The sequence below is a fragment of the Magnolia sinica genome, chromosome 17, assembly GCF_029962835.1.
Source record: "Magnolia sinica isolate HGM2019 chromosome 17, MsV1, whole genome shotgun sequence".
Lineage (NCBI taxonomy): Eukaryota > Viridiplantae > Streptophyta > Magnoliopsida > Magnoliales > Magnoliaceae > Magnolia > Magnolia sinica.
Window position 1 is genome coordinate 59,003,734 of NC_080589.1, and position 20,090 is coordinate 59,023,823.

Here is a 20,090-nt window from a genome sequence, read left to right on the forward strand (position 1 = left end):
GAAAAAAAATAATGAATTATATCTAAAGCTCGAGTGGACCCCACCATAGAAAACAGTGGGGACAGTGACATGTGTTTACTTCATCTATCTCTATATTAACTTATGAATAGGTTGGATGTAAAAAATACATCATGGTAAGCCTTATAAATGTTTCGACGGTGGGTGTGACTAATCCCATGGATTTCTATGGTGGGTCCACTTGAACTTTAGATCTATCACATCAAATGGTTGAGTGGTATGAATACAACACATGCATTATGATGGGTCTACAGAGAGCTTAGTGACGCCACTTCAGTGGCGATTACCTTGTCAGTGTCTAATCGGCGCCCGAAATGGATTGATATTTTGGATGAAATAAACACGTCATTGTGGGCCCACAGAGCACAAATCATCACCGACCAGGCCACCTCGGCAATGGAGGGGTCACTTTCGAATCCCGGTCCAATGCATATATTCGATTTGACCGGCCGGATCAAATCTCCCCCACTCGCACCTGTACGGTCAAATAAAATCTTCCTGTCCATGCATCACATGCGATTGGAAATCCCAACCATACATCAGACAAGGTATTTTGCAAGCACAACGAGGGCCAAAAGCAACGTTGGTCAGCCAACGAGGGGATTAAACCAGCATGTGAAAAATGGCCTTTAGAGAAAAGTCTAATGGTCCTAATTCAACGCACGTGTGTGCATGGACTCGCCTGATGGCCCGCATCTCTGACACGTATGCCGTACACTCGGATGTCTGACACGCTTCCCCTCCTCAGGGATGAGGATTGCAGCGACACTCGGATGCCTGACACGTTTCCGCTCCTCAGGGATGAGGATTGCAGCTACTCGACAGTGCTGCGTGGTGAGCTACCCTGGGATATGTGTTTTATCCCGCCCTCCACCTATTTTTCCATATCATATCAGGACATGAGCTAATATCCTAATTTCTAGAAGACCTACCGCACACAAAAAACAGTAGTTATTAAATGCTCACTATTATAAATATTCTAAGGATCACTTGAATGTTTATTTGCCATTCAACCATGGATTAGGTTAATATGAGCTTTATCTAAAATTTTTGCGGCCCAAAACGTTTTTAATGATGGACGCTTAATCATTACCGTTTCTTATAATGTTGTCCATGCGAGATTTAGATGAATTATGCCCTATGATGATCCGGGAAAATAGACAACCCTTGTAAATAAAACACATATATAATAATAAGCCGTGACAATATTAATAGGCAATCCCCAAACGTCCACATGAATGAGAGTGGATTGGGTGAGACCTAGCTTGGGTTTTTTTTTTTTTTTTCTTGAGACCTAGCTTCACTCAAGACGGTGCACCCTTACCCTAGGGTTACCTTAGGGCCCACTTGATGTGTGTATTACGTGTCAATGTTGTTGATATGTTTTATTTTTTAAAATCACTTTAGGACATTCAATTACAGTGTTGATTCATCATTAATGAGCCACAAAAGTTATAGGTCAAGTTGAATTTGTTTGTTTGTTTTTTTTTTTCTTCGTTTATGTCCGTATCAACTTATTAGATGGTAAATAAACACTATGAAAGCTTTAAGTTTTTAATGGTAGGGCAGCCATTCACCACGGTTTCTTATGGTACGGTCCACATGAGATAACATAAAAGTTATGGACGCGGATTAGATAGACAACTTGAGTAGCAAGACTTGCTGCTAAAGTGATGCCACCAAGTTTTGTAGGGCTCACCCATGATGTATGTGTTGTATCTACACTCTTCATTTACTTGGAGAGATCATTTTAAGGCACAAGATAAAGAATGAGTAAGGTATATTCATGGTAGGCCTTATAAAACTTAGTGACGTCTCTTCAGCAGCAGGTGTGGCTATTCAACCTGTCAGTTGCTAATCCGCGTTCAAAAAAAACATCAATGGGAGTCCCGCGGTGTTGTGTACCGCTATCAGTGCACCTTTTAGCTGATTTGACACATGCGTGTAGAGCGGCTGTACACATCCACATCGCGGGTATGTATCACAATAAGATACGCATGTGACATCTGAACTTTACATACGGTCAGGAAAACTATTTAGACGTTCGGATATAGAAATCTGATCATTTTACCTGATAGGTGGTTCGTGGGAAGGGACTTGCCAGTGCGGCCACAGAGGAAGTTTCTGTCTTAGTAAGCTGCGTGGACCTAAAGAGATTCCCGTGATAAATCCCGTTCATAAGTTTTGCAAGGCTACATTAGGTAGGAGACGATCCGGATTTCCTGCCAAGGAAGTTCCAACGCTGGGATGCTACGTGGGGTCTACAGTGATGTTTGTGAGAAATCTATTGTAGGAGCTCATTTTAAGATATGATACCAATAATGAGATGAATCAAAGACTCAAGTGAACCGAGGGAGACGAAATATTGTAGATTTAACTACCACCTTTTGAAACATTTATATGCCCACGAGGTTTCATGTCAGGTGAAGTTTTTCATGTTTTTACTTCATCCCGGTGGGAATGACCTTATAAATGGTTTAGATGGTAAATATCAAGGTAGATTCAAAGGTTTCAACGGTGAGAAACTCTCTCCTGGTTTCCCTCTCGTGGGGACCACGTGAGTCTTAATCCACCCCATTTCTGTTTGATTGTCCTAAAACGAGCTCCCACAGCATATGAACTGTGTGGATTTCACACAAATATCAACGTGGCCCCACCTAACATCCTAGCGCAGAGATTCGTGGAAAAGGCTTTAGCACGGAATCCGCGTCCGTGAAAAAATCGGCTCAATCCAATTCTCATGTGAGATACACCATAGCACACAGTTAGATTGGAGACATCAACGGTTGAAACCTTATTAGAGCCGACCGTGATTTTTATATGCTATCCAAACCCTTCATATGGTTATTGCCGCTCAGATTAACCGTAGGTACAGTTATCATCCTAATACAAAACTTTTGTGCCCCTGTAAAGTTTCCAATGGTAAGCATTTAATCCCTGCTCTTTCCTATGGTGTGGCCCACCTGATTTTTGGATATGCCTATTTTTGAACTTTTGTCCAACTGTAGTCTTTTGAAACTAATGGACGGAGTGGATTTGTCACAGGAATCTCTTTGGGCCTCACATTGCTTTCTACCACGGGAACTTCTAGCGGGATCACAAAAAAAATCTTAAAACGGTTTAATTTCCTTTGTAAGTTGTGGCCCACCCTGAAGGGCAAAATTGCCTGAATTTTTAGTTAGAAAGAGTATCTCCTGCGGAATCATCTCCCAAGAAGTTTTGCGCTGAAAACCTATGTGCGGTGTCAGTGATGTTTGTGAGAAATCCACTCTGATCATCCGTTTTTTGAGGTCATTTTAGGACATAAAACAAAAAATTGAGCCGTATCCAAGACTCAAGTGGGCCGCAGTAAAGGAAAACGTGGATAAGAAAATTCTTACCGTTGAAACCTTATTCAGATCGAAAGTAATGTTTACATGTCATCTGTACCGTTTATAATGTCCTTCCTACTGAGATGAACTGAAAACACAAATATTAGCCCGATTCAAAACTTCTGTAGACCCGCAAATATTTCAACTGTGGACGTTCAATACTCACGTTTTCGGCCCACTTGAGTTTGGATATTGCTAATTTTTAGTTTTTAGTACTAAAATGAGCTCTCAAAACGGATGGACGGGGTAGATTTCTCAAAAACCTCTCGGTGGCCCCACCTAGGTTAGATTTCTCAAAAAACGTGACGGTGGGCCCCACCTAGGTTTCCGCAGAGGAACTTTCCGCGAAATGCTTTGGCAGGTAATCCATATCCAATACATACATATGATACACTTCTCAAGATACCCTATTTAAACTCGGTCGTCTAATCCCTGAAATCGTCGAATACCAAAAAGACTTTTGAGAGAGAGAGAGAGAGAGAGAGAGATGAGTGGGAGAATGAGAGGAGGGAATCTGACAAACCCATGCCTGACCATGCATCAGCCATGGGCATCGCTTCTCGTGTACGGCATAAAGCGCATCGAGGGTAGATCATGGCCCGCCCCAATCAGAGGTTTGTTTTCGACCCTAGAATTCTGATTTTTTTTTTTTCGTTTTTGAATACTTATATTTCTCAATTTCTCAGCTATAATTAACCTTTCACCATTGAAATTTGAAGGTAGTTTGAACTGATTATGTACATGTAGCTTCATGGTAACTTGTCATGCAATCGTATCTCTCCCACTTGTACAGGACGCCTGTACCATGCAAACGGTGGGCCTGGTCATGAAGATCGCTCATCGAGAAAACCAGGCTATGGGCCACACCTGGGAGTGTGGCTTTCCTGATTAATAGATGGGCCTGATTTTTGTGTTGGGTGATCTTCATGTGGGGTCCATCGTTTGCGTGGTTCGGATCTCCTAGACAGCCTGCAAACCATGCAGTTGGCTGTAGCTGATCAGTTCCCTTTTTCATCAGGCAATTCTCTTGGGCTATGGATGGGCTTCTATCCCTAGTCCATATCGAGCCAATCTCAGGTGTTGATTTGGGGTTGTGTGGATGCTTTAAAGTTTTAAGTTGGAAACAATTTACCCCCAAAAAGTGTTTCTGATGTAAACTGTTTACATGCTATTCTGTTTGGCTTTTAGGTAGTAATCTATTCATGGGGCAGTAAATCCTACCAAAATCTGCAAATCACATAAAAATGACTTTATTATTATTATTATATGATGCATGTGCCACCTCCCTCTATCTTCTTATATTAGATACTGTGAAATTGTCCAACTTTTTCACGTTATAGCATTGCCTTGAGATATTTATCTATATGATGCATGTGCATTCTTGAGTATGGATTTGTCTTTTGAAGGTCGTCTTTGGATTCATGCTGCTGGGAAAGTTCCTGATCAAGATACAATTAAGGCAATGGAGGACTTCTACAGAGAAATCTATGCTGTAAATGGGGTTACAGATCTGAAGTTTCCAGAACATTACCCAGTTTCACGACTTTTAGGTATTTAAAACGAGATCTTTTAGTGTTTTGAGCTTTAAATCTTCATATCTGTTTTGCATTGAAATTGATTTAATGAAAAGTACTACAATGGCAATGATCTATTGTGATTCACGTGTTTGGCAGTCATTCCCTTCCCTTCTGTTCACATTTTGTTCGCTTTTGCGATCATAATTATATATCATTCAAGCTTTATGCAATGGCATCTGCTTACTATGATTAAAATAACAAATGAAGTTGGTGTTTGTATAGTGTTATCCCATTTCTTTATGATTTGAAGCTTATTTCCAAAGCTTAATACTGTCGATGGGTAAGACTTCCCCTTATCGTTATTAGGAAAAAACTTTAATTACTCTAGAAAAGTTCATGGGATTGTGAAATGTAGAAGTAGAATTTAACATCTACATATTTAAAACATGATAATCGGCATTCCTTTTCCTGAATTTAGAGGGTTTTCCTTCACCAATAGTAGCAGGATACGTCAGTAACTGATTTCTTTCTAGTATTTCTACAATAGTTGATGGTTATTGCGTGATCTGCCTTTGTGGTTCCATCACGAAAGTTATTGCCATCTTGCAAAGGCATTTACTTCTTTGTTGGGAAATATGGTACCTACGTTATTTGCTTCCATTTTCTGGTGTTTGTTTCATGCATTTGCGTAACTACTATAACAAATATTATATAATGAGATGTTTTTTTGCATCTGTTTCTTTAATCATTTCCTGCATCAATTTCTCAGTCTGCCATTTATGGCTTTACGGTTATTAATGATTGTTTACCTAACATGACTGTGAAAATTGTTTTGGTGGTTTATCAAGCATGGTTTGCAGGAGAACATGCTACAGTCGACAATTACAAATGGTGACATTTTAAAGGGGAACATGGAAAATCACATACTTATGAATTTCTGGAGAAAAGACCATTTGTATCTCTGATACATGAGTAGTTATATTCAGTATATAATGGGGCACCCCTATCAACTTAAATTACTAAACATAGACTAAAAGTTATTATTAATAGAAACCTTGCTTATTGAGCAAGTTACATAGACTAAAATAAGCCTGACAAAGTTCCATCAATTTTGAGGATAGGAACATGGAGGAGCTTAGAGCGGTCTTAGGTTGCCATGTAGGCGCCTTTGCTTCATCTTATTTGGGATTTCCCATCTCTATGCGAAAACCTCCTAAAAGGCTATGGGACCTGGTAATTGAACACATAGACAGGAAATTATTTGGATAAGCATCTATTGTACGATGGCAAATGACATCAATTAAAGTGCCTTCCAACATGTTGGTATATGATGTGTCATTGTTTAAATACACCGTCAATGTCATAGGTAGGTTGGAAAGACTTCAGCACGATTTCTTATGACAAGGAATGGAAGAAGAAAAAAAGAAAGAAAGAAGAAAGGGAAATATCACTTGGTGAATCAAAGCAGTCATAGTGAATATCCAATATATCTTCTCTCTCCATCATATGCTCATCTAAAGTAGTCGCTAAGAAGAGATTTCTTTGGAAAGATAAGGGGAACAACCATGGATATCATCTGGTGGCATGAAAGGATGTGTGCAATCCACCAATCTTGGTGGATTAGGCATAAGATTCATTCGGCATGTTAATTTAGCGTTGCTTGTTAAAAGGTGGTGGATGATTGACAATGATGAGGTCCTGTTGCAAATATGGTGCATTGGAGAATGGTTGGGATGTTAAGCAAGTTTATAGCAGGAAGGGGTCTGCTAGTTGAAGAGCTATTTCACCAGCCTACTGTGAATTCTCTAAGCACACCAGATTCGAGGTCGAGGTAGGGATAAAGTGCGGTTTTGGGAGGAACACGTTTGTCCCAATTTGCCATTTTGAATTCTCTTTGAACTGCCATTCGGTATTTCTCTTAAAAGAGGCGCTTTTATTGCTAGTTTCTTTCAACGGGTTGCTGGCAAACTGCCCAGGGGTTTGTCCTTCAGACATAATCTCAAAATGAGGAAATTGTTATCTCAGATGTTGAGCATCTTGGAAGAGGTCTACATTTGGTAGGTCTGGAGTTGACCCCTGGATATGGGAGCTTGAAGCCGATTGTAGATTCTCAGTCCGCTCCTTCTACATGGCCTTTTAGGCAATTTTCAGGTCAGCTTCAGATTGGGGAGCTGTTGTCTAGTCAGGTGGGGCTTCTCTAAAGATCATTGTGCTTTTTTGGACGACCTATTCAAACAAGGTTCTAACATTGGTGATCATGTTTAGGGCAGGGGCATAGCCTTGCCCAATGGGTGTTTGACGTGCATTGTAGTGGAAGAGAGTCTAACACTGTTTCAACCACATTCTTTGCTTTTCCTTTCCGGACAAATCTGGGTTCGTTTTTTTTTTTTTTTTTTTGCTAGGTGGTGGTCCGAAGGTTGGGGTCCTATTGGGTGGCTTTTGTGGATTTCACTCATCAAAACATCCCTGTGGTGCTTATGGCTGGAAAGAAGTAACAGGATCTTTAAAGGAAAAGGCTGTTTAGTGGCGCTACTTCAAAGAAAATTTTTAGGCTACTTGCAGAATGATGTAAGCAAGACAAGCTGCTAAGAGGTTATCCTATCCACCAACCACAGTTGAAGTAGGTTGAGATGTGTGGCAAGGAGTAGGCGAAAATCATAGAAAAAGTGGCGTGGCCCCCCCTGTTGGCTTTTTCAAACTCAATGTCGATGGGAACTCCATAGGGAGCTTAGGTCCTGTCGGGATTGGTGGCTTAGTTAGAAATATCTGGGGTGATACTGTGTTGTAGTTGGGTTCTTTGGTTGTCCTAGATTCCAATTTTGCCGAAGCAACAACCCTTCTTCAAGGTCTAAAATTAGTTGCTAAATACAACTGGATGGATTAAAGAGCGCCATTTTCCTTGGAATATTGCAGACATCATTGAGGAAGCTTCGTACTTATATTGACTATTTGTGCATCTTTCTCCCACATGCACCAGTTAACAAACTCAGAGGCAGATAAATTGAGGGTGTTCTTTTGGAGGAGATTTTGATTGCGGATAGATGGGGAGTGCAACGGTGTCATCTGCATTGCACGGAATCTGTTTCTTTGTGTTTGCAGTTTTTTTTTTTTTTTTGGGTGCATTGATCTTGGTCTTATCACTATTGCAAATTTTTTTTTCCATATCTTTTCAATAAGATTTTGCCTTTCATAAAAAAATATTAATTGGTGGAATAGGACTGGTTTGTAGGACATTGAAAGGAGCTACGAGACCAAAAATGATCAAAGAGGTGAATTGTGTTTCACTTTGAAATGGTCATGGGTTTTTTTAGTGAGGATAATTTGTGTTAGTGCTCAAGTTGGCGAACCATCACTTTGCCTAATTATCAATGGAGTTAAAGGTGCTAGCACACACTAGGCGCAATTGCCTTGAAAATGCTAGAAACCCCTAGGTTCACTAGTAATGCAAGGGTATTGTTACACCGGGCTTGAGTGGGGTGGCCTATGGGATGCAGGGGGCACACTCGGTGTGGGTGGCCCGTGTGAGGCGGGTGATTCATGAGAGGCGAGACCCATGTGATGCGGGACCCATGAGGGGGGGTTCAACCAAGGACTTGACCCATGTGAAGTGGGGCTTGGGCTATGGGATAAAAGGATTGATTCACCATGCTTTATCAGTTCGACCTTTTAGAGCAAGTGGTTGGTTGTCTTATGTCAAAGTGGTATTAGAGCGGGAGGTCTCGTGTTTGAGATTCTTCACCGGGAGTGATTAATGTAGGGGCGTTTTCACACCGGGCTCGAGTGGGGTGGCCTGTGGGATGTGGGAGCACACTCAGGATGGACGGTCCGTGTGAGGCGAGACCCATGTCATGTAGGGCCCACAAGGGGGGTTTGGCCGAGGACCTGACACCGAGGACCTGACCCATGTGAAGTGGGGCCTGAGCTATGAGATAAAGGGATTGATTCGCCACGCTCTATCAGTTCGAGCTTTTAGAGCAAGTGGTTAGTTGTCCTGCATCAACTAGGCTCATGCCTGGAGATATTAGGTGCATTTTTACGTTTATTTTATATTGAAGATATGCTATTTTTCGATTTATTATTCTTAACTTCAAAACTAATTTTAAAATTGAAATAAAACCAATTGTAGTGATATTACGTATTTTAATAGTGATAGTTAGACCCCAATTTCAAAACTTGCATCTACTCAACACTCCAATGAATCCACAAAACCTAGAATTGCAAATTCCTCCAGTTTCCCAAATATAGAAGCCCTAATTTCATACAATCTACAATTATTCTTAGCTAAAAAACTCATATCCTCAGTTTTCCATGAACTCTCTCAGTTGCAAACCTAAAATTCGAATTTCCCAAAAGCCCGACCCTAAAATTCCAAAATCCCCAACTCCCCCAAATGCCCCAACACAAAATCATAGTTTTGCTAGAGTCCCTAAAGTTTACAAACCGTAAAAAGTTGAAGTTTCAATATATCCAAATATTCCATTTCCCCTAAAATCACCAATTCGTCTTTTATCTATTCAATGGCACAATTGGAAACTGAAATCGCTTTTAACAAGTCTAACGTTGTGCTTAAAACATTAAGGCCATGTTTGGATACATGTATTCCGAGGGAAAATAAAAGAAAAGGTAATGATTAGGCAAATATTGTTTCCATGAGCACTATTGAAATATGGATCCTTTTTTAGGGTGTCTTTTTTGGAAAACAAGTGGGTCAAAATAAGATGCCTTTCCACCCTTAAAGGTGCAAAATCCCAAAAAGAGCATTCCTTATTGAGGCATCCTTATGTGTAAGGTACCTCACAACATTACGTAGGTGGCACCTGGGTGTACCCAGGCACCAGGTGGTAGTTGTGCCTAGGTCCACAGTCGGGCATAATGCCTCACCTGGGGTCTAGATGAGGCGCGGTGGCCCAAAATGCTTGGGCGTGTGCCTGAAATGCCTTCGACTATATTGCTAATTATTGAGGTACAAGTGCCTGCAAAGCGACTTAAGAACTTGTGTGGCGTAATAGTTTATCTTTAGTTATGTTGTAACTCAATTTTTATATTATAATTTTTTGGCTATGAAGTTTTGGTTAATTGCTTAGCTTATTTGCTAATGCAAATTAACTGTTTATTGTTGTGCTTGAAAATGTGTTTTCATTGTGGTCTTATTCCTTCCATAAATTGATAATTTTAAATATTGATTTGATCGTGTGATTTCAATGTACATAATATCATTTGGTGAAGTGACACAGATTATGCTAATGTGCAGATTCTTTTCAATTCTAGTTTTTTGAGACTTCAGTGATATCCCAAAGTTAGAAATAATAAACTGTAACTCAAATCTTTGGCAACTCATTAGACGCTTTAAGGATTGAGTACTTCGTACAAATTTTTTTTTTTTCCAGTTATTATACTGTTGCATGATAAGCTTTTATGAGGATCTTATTGTGATACATTGGCTTTTTTTTTTTTTTTTTTGAACTAGTCCGATATAACTAGCTGTAAAATTGTGTTCCTTGTTACAGGTTGTGTAGAGGTAGTTGGGTGTGTTAAACGTGAAGAGTTGGTGTGCTGGGAGGATGTACCTGAAGGGGTGAATACCAGTGTTTTGCTTTTCTTTTCCTTCATATAGTTTCATATCTGCAACCTGTAATTCATCATGTTGTTTTAATCATTTAAATTATTGTTTACAGGTGAGACTAGAAGGGCAAACAGACTTCTGCTGGCTCTGCGAACAACCGCAGGTATGTTATAATTACTACAAGTTTCTGAAATCAGCGATGTAAAATCGAGATGGATTCTATCTGCATGTGCTTTTTATATCTCTTACAACCCCATGTTGTTGTTTTTTTTTTTTTTTTTACTTTTCTTGTCTTTCTTTTGTCACACATCAAGTGGTAAAGGGTGTTGTTTTATTGAATTTTTATTTTTTATTTTTTATTTCTTTGTACTTATACCATAAGCATACCATATTTCACCCCAGCACGCTACTTGTTTAGGACATCAATACCATCTGCTTCACCATGAGGTTCACCTTGCACATGAATGAGACTGGTCTGTTCATCAGGTGGGCCACACTGTCGGAATCAATGGACAGCTGGCAGTGCGACTCATCAAGTCGTCATACAGGTGTTGCGCACCTTGTCAGCAGATCAGCCTGATTTTCAAGAGGGGCGATCTTCATGGTGCCGTCTACCATTTTCATGGTACTAATGTCCTACATAAGTGGTATGTTGGCAGGAAAGATGGTTCAAGAAGACGTGGTACCGTTGCCTGTAGGTGATTTGTTCTCTTAATATGGTACTTGTTTTTTTCATGGATTAATTATTAATTTATTTTAATCAAAATATTTCCCTAAATTAGCGAGGTAAGAGCCATTATATAAAAAGTTCAGCCATGAAAGTATGCTCCATCTCATGCATGAACATCCGTAGGGCGATATTGTTACTGCTTGCTGTTATATTAACATGGTTGGATTTCCTCACAGAAGAAGTTGGGAACATTTGGACTATCTCTACTATTTTGTGATTTTGATGAAATCCATTGTTTCTTCAATTGGTGCAGAAATTACTTGTCCCATTTGAAATGCGAGGCTATCAGGGTGTCTATAACTTGGAAAAAAAGGTACTGACACAAGCTCCAGCTGATATTCAGCAAACCCACATAGTATTTTAAGCAAACTGACCATGCAAGAAATGTGAAGCCTTAACTTGAGAGTAGGATTCAGAATCCTACTCTCCCTACATCTGCCACTGCCCCACTTGTGCAAAATCCAGGCTGTTCATGGCCAAAACATCAGGCTGGTATGGTCATCAAGTGGGCACACATGCAGATAAAACAGACTGACTAGCAATCCACATAAGATATGCCCATGGCCCACCTGATGACCAGTTTGGCCTGATTTTGGAGCCACGGCATGTGCACAGTGGGTCTCACTGGATGAATGGCTCAGATGTTGCACACATGGGTCACGTTGGCATGTGTGGTGGGGATAGTAGGGTAGGAAATTCTACCCTTGCAAGTAGGCTCTTTATTTAGGTAGCTACTGTTATTGGTAAGGTTATTTTGACTGTTATTTTCCTTCTCCTGTCGAAATTCTGACAGATCTACGAGGCAGCAGTAAGAGGTCTTTGTCCAATTGAAGGCCCACTACCTGTAAAGTTCCCACTTCCAGATCCTTCGGACCCTTTTTCCTTGAAGCCAGGATCACTTGCATTGCGCTTCAATGGCTCTAATGCATCTGAAGTGGAAAAACCACCAAGTCTCAATGCGGCCATAGCTGGTGCCCGAGCTGCAGCTACGCAATTCTCAAAGAAGGAGCCAAGCAAAAACCCCACAAGATATGATGCTAATTTTATCCGGAGTAGAGATACGCGCAACTCTACGGAAACAAGTCGATGGAAGGACAACGGAGCTGTGGAAGAGGATAAAGGGCCTTCTGGCCAATCGAATGGTGGATATCACAGATGGGAGAGGGCCCACCAGAATGCGGAAGAAAATAGTTGCATGGATCATGACAGAAATAGCAGCAGGCGCTATCAAGGCGATGGTAGAAATTTTAATCAACAACTGGGGGCTTCTTCTAAGGTTTGTAACACACAGACTCTCTCTCTCTCTCTTCAACAGTGGCAGTTGTTTGTTGGAATATGATGTCTGTGTTAGAGTTCCATATGTCAACACAAACACATATCATTAGATAGCTATCTTGGAACCCAATATGTGCATAGACAGACCACTACCATCTGGTTGTAATTTTCATTTCCCAATTTTCTTTTCAAGGGAAAAATTCTTGTATAAAAGGGTTGTAGGTGATTAGTTCTTCATATATAATGGTAATATAAGTGTATTTATGTCAGGGTTTTGCTATTCGTACCTGCACTTGCAGGCATGAGCGGCCGGCATGGAACACGTGCATAAGATCTAAGCCATTCATCAGACAGGCCACTTGTCTCCTGGTACAAAAATCCATTCCATGCGGGAGCCAAGTGTGTATTGAATACGGACTCTGGACCAGTTCTTTTTGTAACCATCCATTTTTCATACACGTGTGACCCACCTAGTGAGTGAATTACCCCAATCTCGGGCTAGATGAGGCCTGTCTGATAAATGGCTTGGGTGTTGCACAATTATGTCATATGTCATGAAATACAAAATAGGTGTCTAATAAATGGCTTGTTTGTTGCACAAATAGGAGTGCTACTCAGGCCGTTTGGGTCAGGTTGAAGGCCAATCCGATCCCAGCCCAACCTCAAGAGGATCCAACCCATAACCCGACCCGACCTATATTCAAACCTGAGGTTCCCAACCCAAACCCAATCCAACGTCCTCTATACCCGACCCAACCCGACCCAAATACATGTGATTATTCCCAACCTGACCTAACCTGGCCTGCATTTGCTCAACCGGAACCTGACCCGAATTTAAATTGGGTTGGCGTTTTCCTACCCAAACACAACCTGAGGACCTCGACGACCTGATGGGTTGTGTCAACCCAAAAACCCGAACCCAAGTTGTAGCCTTACAAGTGTTTCATGTCTGATAACATACAAAATTGTTAAAAGTTGAATTTGTCATTTATTTGCTTCACAGCAAACATAAACTACTATTCATATGCTCTTTTAAAAAAAATCAAAATGCTAACTGTTTTCTGATTTCAATCTCCTGGCGAGTTCGAAACTGCATTGTAATGGATTTGTTGAAACTTCAGATTTTTGCAGCAGCAATGAAAGGATTGAAGCCAGCAGGAGCCAACAGAGCTTGATCTTGGTTGTTTGCCCGGAGGCGGCCCTGGACATTATTCTTGTGGAATGTAGTGGAACAAATTCGGATTGTAGAAAAAAAGAAGAAATATTGTGAAAACTCATGGATTGTGCCCCCTTCAACTTCTGATTTGCGGATTCACAAAAACATCCCCAGCCATTGGATCTGCTGCACCGAGTTGGAGGGGTGGTTTCATTGACAGTACCAGATTTGTATATTGCCTTTCTTCCTTTCTTTTCATCATCATAATTATCATAATCATAATCATCATTATTATTTTTGTATTTTTGTGTTTGATTGATTTCTTCTGAAACTCAAACAGTAGAACTGTGTGTATTAACTTCATTCGGTTAGATTATGTAAAATAATAGACAGAAATCGTATGGTAGAGAAGCATAGGTTATCGTTTCATCGCTTGATAATAAAATCAGCCTCTTTTGTACGACTTGCCTTAACAAAACTATGAGTGAAGAGTCTGTATGGAACTTTGTATGCGGAGTACTACCACGGCAGTTCTAAAATTCTGCGATCCGGCCTCAAACTTGGCTGAGTCAACTCGGCTCAACATGGTCTTGGAAACTTAATTGTGACTGTGACTCGCTCTTCAACAGACCTTGATAATAAAATCGTCCTCTTTTCCAGAACTTGATTGTGACTCGCCCTTCAGCCTGTATGGTGCTTCGTGTGCAGAGTACCACGGCATGGTTCTAAAACTCAGTGACTCACTCGAAATTTGGGTGAGTCAACTCAGGTCAACAGGGTTTTGGAAACTTAGGGCCCCTTTGGATACCACTAAATAAGTTACTTTTTAACTTATGTTAAGTAATTAAGTAAAAGTAACTTATGTGCCAAAAGCTAAGAGAACAAAAATGTTAAAGGGTTTTAATTTGCAGACTTTTCTATGTCACGGTGCATGTCAAAGGAGGATCTGTGCCACCGTCCATATCAAAGGAGGCCCGGGCGTGGTGGACTGTCCACATTGAAGGTGGGGCTCACACGGTGGATGGTCCACATAAAAGGTGGGCCCCATATAATGGATGATGCCGTATTAATGTGGGCCCAAATATGGATGGTCCACATCAAAGGTCGGCCTGTAATGATAAAAAGCAAACATCCAAAGCAGGTGGTATGATGGATGGTCCACTATAAAGGTGGGGCGTACATGATGGATGGTCCACATCAAAGTTGGGCTCCATGTTATGGGCATTGGACATTGAAGCTGGGCCTCACATGATGGATGTCCCATATTGAGGTGGCCCTGCATGATGGATGACGGTCCACAAAAAGGTTAGCCCCTAATGATAAATGCCCCACATCCAAGGTGAGCCCTGGATGATGTGTAACCTATATTGAAGGTGGGGCTCGCACGATGGATTGTCCACATCAAAGGTGGGCTCCACATGATGGGCAAGTAATAATTGTGGGCCCAAATGATGGACGTTCCATATCAAGATGGGCCCACATGATGGATGGTCTACATTAGAGGTTGGCTCTAATGATGGTGGCCCATATCCAAGGCGGGCCTGCATGTTGGATGATCCACATCAAGGTGTGGGCCCCACATGATGGGCGGTCCACATCAAAGGTAGATCCTAGTGATTTGTGGCCCATATCTAAGGCGGGCCCTGCATGATGGACGACCCACATCAGAGGTAGGGCCCACATGATGGATGATCCACATTAAAGGTGGGCTCCACACGATAGGTGGTGAATATTGAAGGTGGGCCCCACATTATGGACAATAACTTTGATGGTGGGCCCCACTTGATGGATGACTAACATCAAAGGTGGGCCCCACATAATGAATAATGCACATTAAAGGTCGGGCTATAATAATGAATGGCACACATTCAATGTGGGCCCCGTATGATGGATGGTCCACATCAAAGGTGGGGCCCATATAATGAATGGTTCACATCAAAGGTTGGCCCCATGTGATGGATGGTGGATGTGACAAGGACCAAACAAACTCAAAAGATAATTGCTTATGATGTTGGAAACCAAACATACTTTTCTACTTTTTAATTGATAAATATGTTTGTCGCCAAACATACTTATTCACCAAATAAGTACAAACCAAGATAAGCTATGATTCAATAGTTTATCTATGCAACAATAGCTTATCTAAGCTACCGAATAAGTAGCTTATCTAAAGTAACTTATTATCCAAGCTCCTCCTTAATTGCGATTGGGACTTGCCCTTCAATAGATTTGCCAAGTTGACTTACTGATTCACTGCGGTGCATACTGCAGGTTTTTTTTTTAATTTTTTGCCATATTAGGCTGTTCTAAAACTTGGGTGGGCCACATTATGTGATTTTTAAAGGTTTTAGGTATGATTTTACATGTGTGGTGTACCTATATTTTGAATATGCTTGATTTTTGGTCCACGGGGGATCATATGGTGGGCATATATGGTGTAATGGATATGCTACCATGGGGCCCACACATTGTGTTGTAGATTGGGCTCATTTGGGAGCTTGTAAATGGAAGTAAATGGGAAATGGATTTGGAGGTAAATGAATCGACAGTAAATAGCTTATATAGTTGTGTTTGGATGATGGTAAATGAAATACATTTCACATCAAAATATTATGTTTGGATGGGAGTAAATGGGAGGGATTATAACGCATTTGAATTTTTCAATATATTCATAGGAATATATGTGATATCCCAAATTAGATGTAATATCCTAATTTTGTATACATATGAAATATTTAATAGAATGATTGTAATAAACTTATTGAAATATATACTTCAACAAAAAATGAGAAAATTTCGAGCCTTGGGTGGGTCACAAATGTAAGGATCACAGACAAGCAACTTGCCATTATTTTTTAACCATCTATTTAGATGGTCATCCTTTGGACGGTTGGATGATTCTTTTGGTGTGATTACAGTGATGTAGCTAATATTTAGATTATTTTGGAGTATCATTAGCCTGACACCTGTACCATGGACATGTGTATAGTAACAGCTTTATTTACAAGTGAGCTCAAAAAGACATTTTATCCCCTTTACTTTCAAATCCTCTTTTGTAAAAATGATTTCATTTACATGCCTTTTGATTCCCATTTCATTTCATTTCATTTCATTTCACTTGCCTACATTTACTTTAATCCAAACATACCTGAAGTACCATTTACCTCAATTTACTCATAATTCTTCCCATTTATTTCCATTTACTTCCATCCAAGCATTTGCAGCTGAGAAAGCGAGGCCAAAATATGCTGGTTCCTCTGCAGCCTACGTGGAAACGCTTTGCTTGTGCAGCTCACCGTTTCCATCATGTGTGCCCCTTAATTTTCTTGTTGGATATATAACTAATGTTCTCGTTGGATCCAAAACTCAGGTGGGCCATACCACGCCTGAGTTTTAAAATCTCGACTTCAATCTCCATTTATCGATGGGGGTCACGTCTTTTGAATGGATTCGATCGATAGAAGATAAAAAAAACACCGGTCTCTATGCACAATCTGGAAGGTCTTAATGCTGGGCGTCTTCAGCTAACTATTCTCTATGGCGTGACCCACCTATGTTTTGGATAAGGTTAATTCACCTTCTGGACGGATTGGATGTGCACTTTACACTATGATGGGCCCCACACGCAAAGTATTGGAGAATCAGCTTATTTAGATTTTGGCCCAAAGAAGGGTCTGGGTCCACTACCCTACCTGTAGTTTACATGATGCATGGCAATCCAGACCGTCCAAGTCATTGGTCCACTATGGATAAACTCAAACGTGGCCTGGACATCACCGGGTCTAATTGTTACAATTAAATAGCTGATCCAAACCATGATGAATTAAAATATACAGGCACAGAGCATTGTTGTATCATGCACCGCTTAAAAGGAATCTACAACTCAGCCTGCCTTCTACAAAACAAGTGAATGGGTCAAGAAAAAATCAAGGTTTTTTTTTCTTACCTGTCGTTTTATTTCAAACAATGTGGCCCACCAATGCAGATGCTTTACCGAAAAAATAATTTCAACTCACAAATTAGGTGGGCCACAGTATACAAAACAAGTGAATGGTGAAGAAAAAATTAGGCAATTCATCCATTTTCGGTGACTCCTGTGAATTAATAAGATGGTATACACAAACGCGTTGGACCAGTTTGTTTTTTGAGATAGTGGGTGAACTTGAAGGTGCGGACCTAATGGAAGGTGTAGATGTGCGCCCTACAACATTGTGGATTCCTGCCAAGATGACGGCAAATGGCTAATAAAACAAAGGCAAAAGGTCTTGCCTTGGCATATATATTGAGAATCATTGTCAAGTCCTGACTAATTATTTCAAGTTTCAGTCGTAAATTAGCATACCTAGGGCTATTTGGGAAGTCTTATCTAATATAATAAGAGTTAGAGAATTAGGATTTTTTTTTATTTTAAATTTTTTATTATAGCCCTTGGCTGATAATAAACGTGTTTGATAAAATCACATTTTAAGTACCAGTAAATATTCTCTTCTGAAAAAAGCATATTTGAAAAAATATTCAAAATAAGAGTGTTTTTAATTTTTTTTTTAAAATTTTTATTTAAGGCTGGTAGTTATCATTTTTAAAAATTGCAACAATTCCATTATGATCATTATAGATTGTTGGTTTTTCTAATTATTGATTGGGTGGCTAAAATCATCCAATCAAGAGGAATGGGCAACCAAAGGTGGTACCCAACTTCAATGTAGGTTGTCCATCATGTAGGGTCCACTTTTGGTATCCATCATCTATTTACCCACCGTTGATATGGACCATCCATTGTGTGGCCCCACCTTTGACATCTGCCACCTATCATGTGAAACCCACCATTGATATGGGCCATCCATCATGTGGGGCCCACTTTTGATGTCCATTGTCCATCACGTGAAGTTCACCTTTTAATGTGGACGATAGATCATGTTGGGCCACTTTGGATATGGGCCGTCCATCATGCAAGACATTGGGTGTGGACCGTTTATTAGGTGGGGTCTACTTGATGGAGATTGTCCATCATATGGGGCTACACTTTGATGTGTAATGTCCATCACGTGGGGCCCCCTTTGATGTGGACCATCCATTATGTGAACCCTACTTGATGTGGACCATTTATCTTATAGGACCCAACTTCAATATTGGTCATTCATCATGTGGGCCCATGCTCAATGTCCACCATCTATCATGTGGGTCCCACTTTTAATGTAGACCTCTATCATGTGAGGCCCCACTTTTAATATGGGTTGTTCATCATGTGGGTTCACCTTTGATGTGATGGGAGAGATCCTAAAGAGAAGAGAAGGCAATATGATAGTTTATTAAAAAGTTTTAGGGATAAACTAGTCCAAAAAAAGCCTTAAAAGGCTCACCACCTCAACAAAATAAGCTCTTAGAAAGAGTAACTTCTTTGCTTCTAAAGAATCGAGAGGTAAAATTAGATAATTACCAAGTAATCTATTTCAATTAAATACTAAAAAAAAAAAAACAAACAAATAAACTCTTATTTGTCGATATGCCAAATGACCCCCTTAATTATTAAGCAAGTTTTGATTAAGTCAAATTATAAAGCGATTAGTTAGTGAAGCAGGGAAGGGCGTGAGGAGAAAGATCACCGTCTTCCTCAAGTAGGCAAACCTTGAATTTGTAAGGTTATTCTTAAATCTACAAGATAAAAAGAAACATGTGAATATTTGAATAATATTTAATGCGTATGATTTCTTGATTACACCACTAATGAAGAAAAAAATAAAACCCTAATTCAAAATTACCAAAAATAGAAAAATTCTAACTTTTGAAAGTTTTCCAAAATAGTAAAACTCATTTAAAGCCTAATTCACAAAAATTAGAAAGTCTAGGATAAACATTATTGGAGAACTCCTATCTAACATGATTAAAGTAATTTCTAAAAAAACAAAAATCCTAAAACTTTAAAATTAAGGAGATATGACAAAAATCAAAATTACTAAAAATAATAAATTATTTTGAAAATTTCAGTTTTGAATATGAAACATGCGTTTTTTCGCGAAATAGATAGACTTGACCCACTGTTTGGGTCGATTGACCTCGGATGCTTTGCTAAAGCAAGATTGATGGGTCATGCATCCCATAGCGATACTCAGATTAAAAGTTATGGCTGATTTATGGTTTATACTTCAAATAACAATTTCTCCTTGTCCAGAATGAATTTCTTTGAATCGTATGCACTCAGGACCTAGTTATGTCATACCCTACATAGGACTAGGCTTGGATATGACGGACTACTTCTGCTTTTTTGGCCTTCTTTTGGTTAAGCTATGCTGGGAATGTATCTATGCCAAGTCCTACATTAGTCTCCCTCACTTGGAAAGAACTCGTCCTCAAGTTATTCAATAAACTTGGCTCATGATACTCACACATGTCTGTCATATTGAAAGTCCAAGAGATCTCAATGACATCGGGAAGATCAACAACATAGGTGTCATAATTGATT

At 40.0% G+C, this 20,090-nt stretch overlaps 1 protein-coding gene across 1 annotated transcript; it reads left to right on the top strand.

Annotated features, from left to right (window-relative positions):
* The first annotated feature begins 3,783 nt into the window (after nucleotides 1-3,783).
* Nucleotides 3,784-14,090, top strand: LOC131231034 (uncharacterized). The gene is made up of 7 exons (XM_058227111.1): nucleotides 3,784-4,003; nucleotides 4,796-4,939; nucleotides 10,414-10,481; nucleotides 10,582-10,632; nucleotides 11,453-11,512; nucleotides 11,993-12,475; nucleotides 13,596-14,090. Exons 1-7 carry the CDS (start codon nucleotides 3,877-3,879, stop codon nucleotides 13,647-13,649), a joined length of 987 nt encoding a protein of 328 aa, XP_058083094.1. The 5' UTR covers nucleotides 3,784-3,876; the 3' UTR covers nucleotides 13,650-14,090.
* Nucleotides 14,091-20,090: the final 6,000 nt, after the last annotated feature.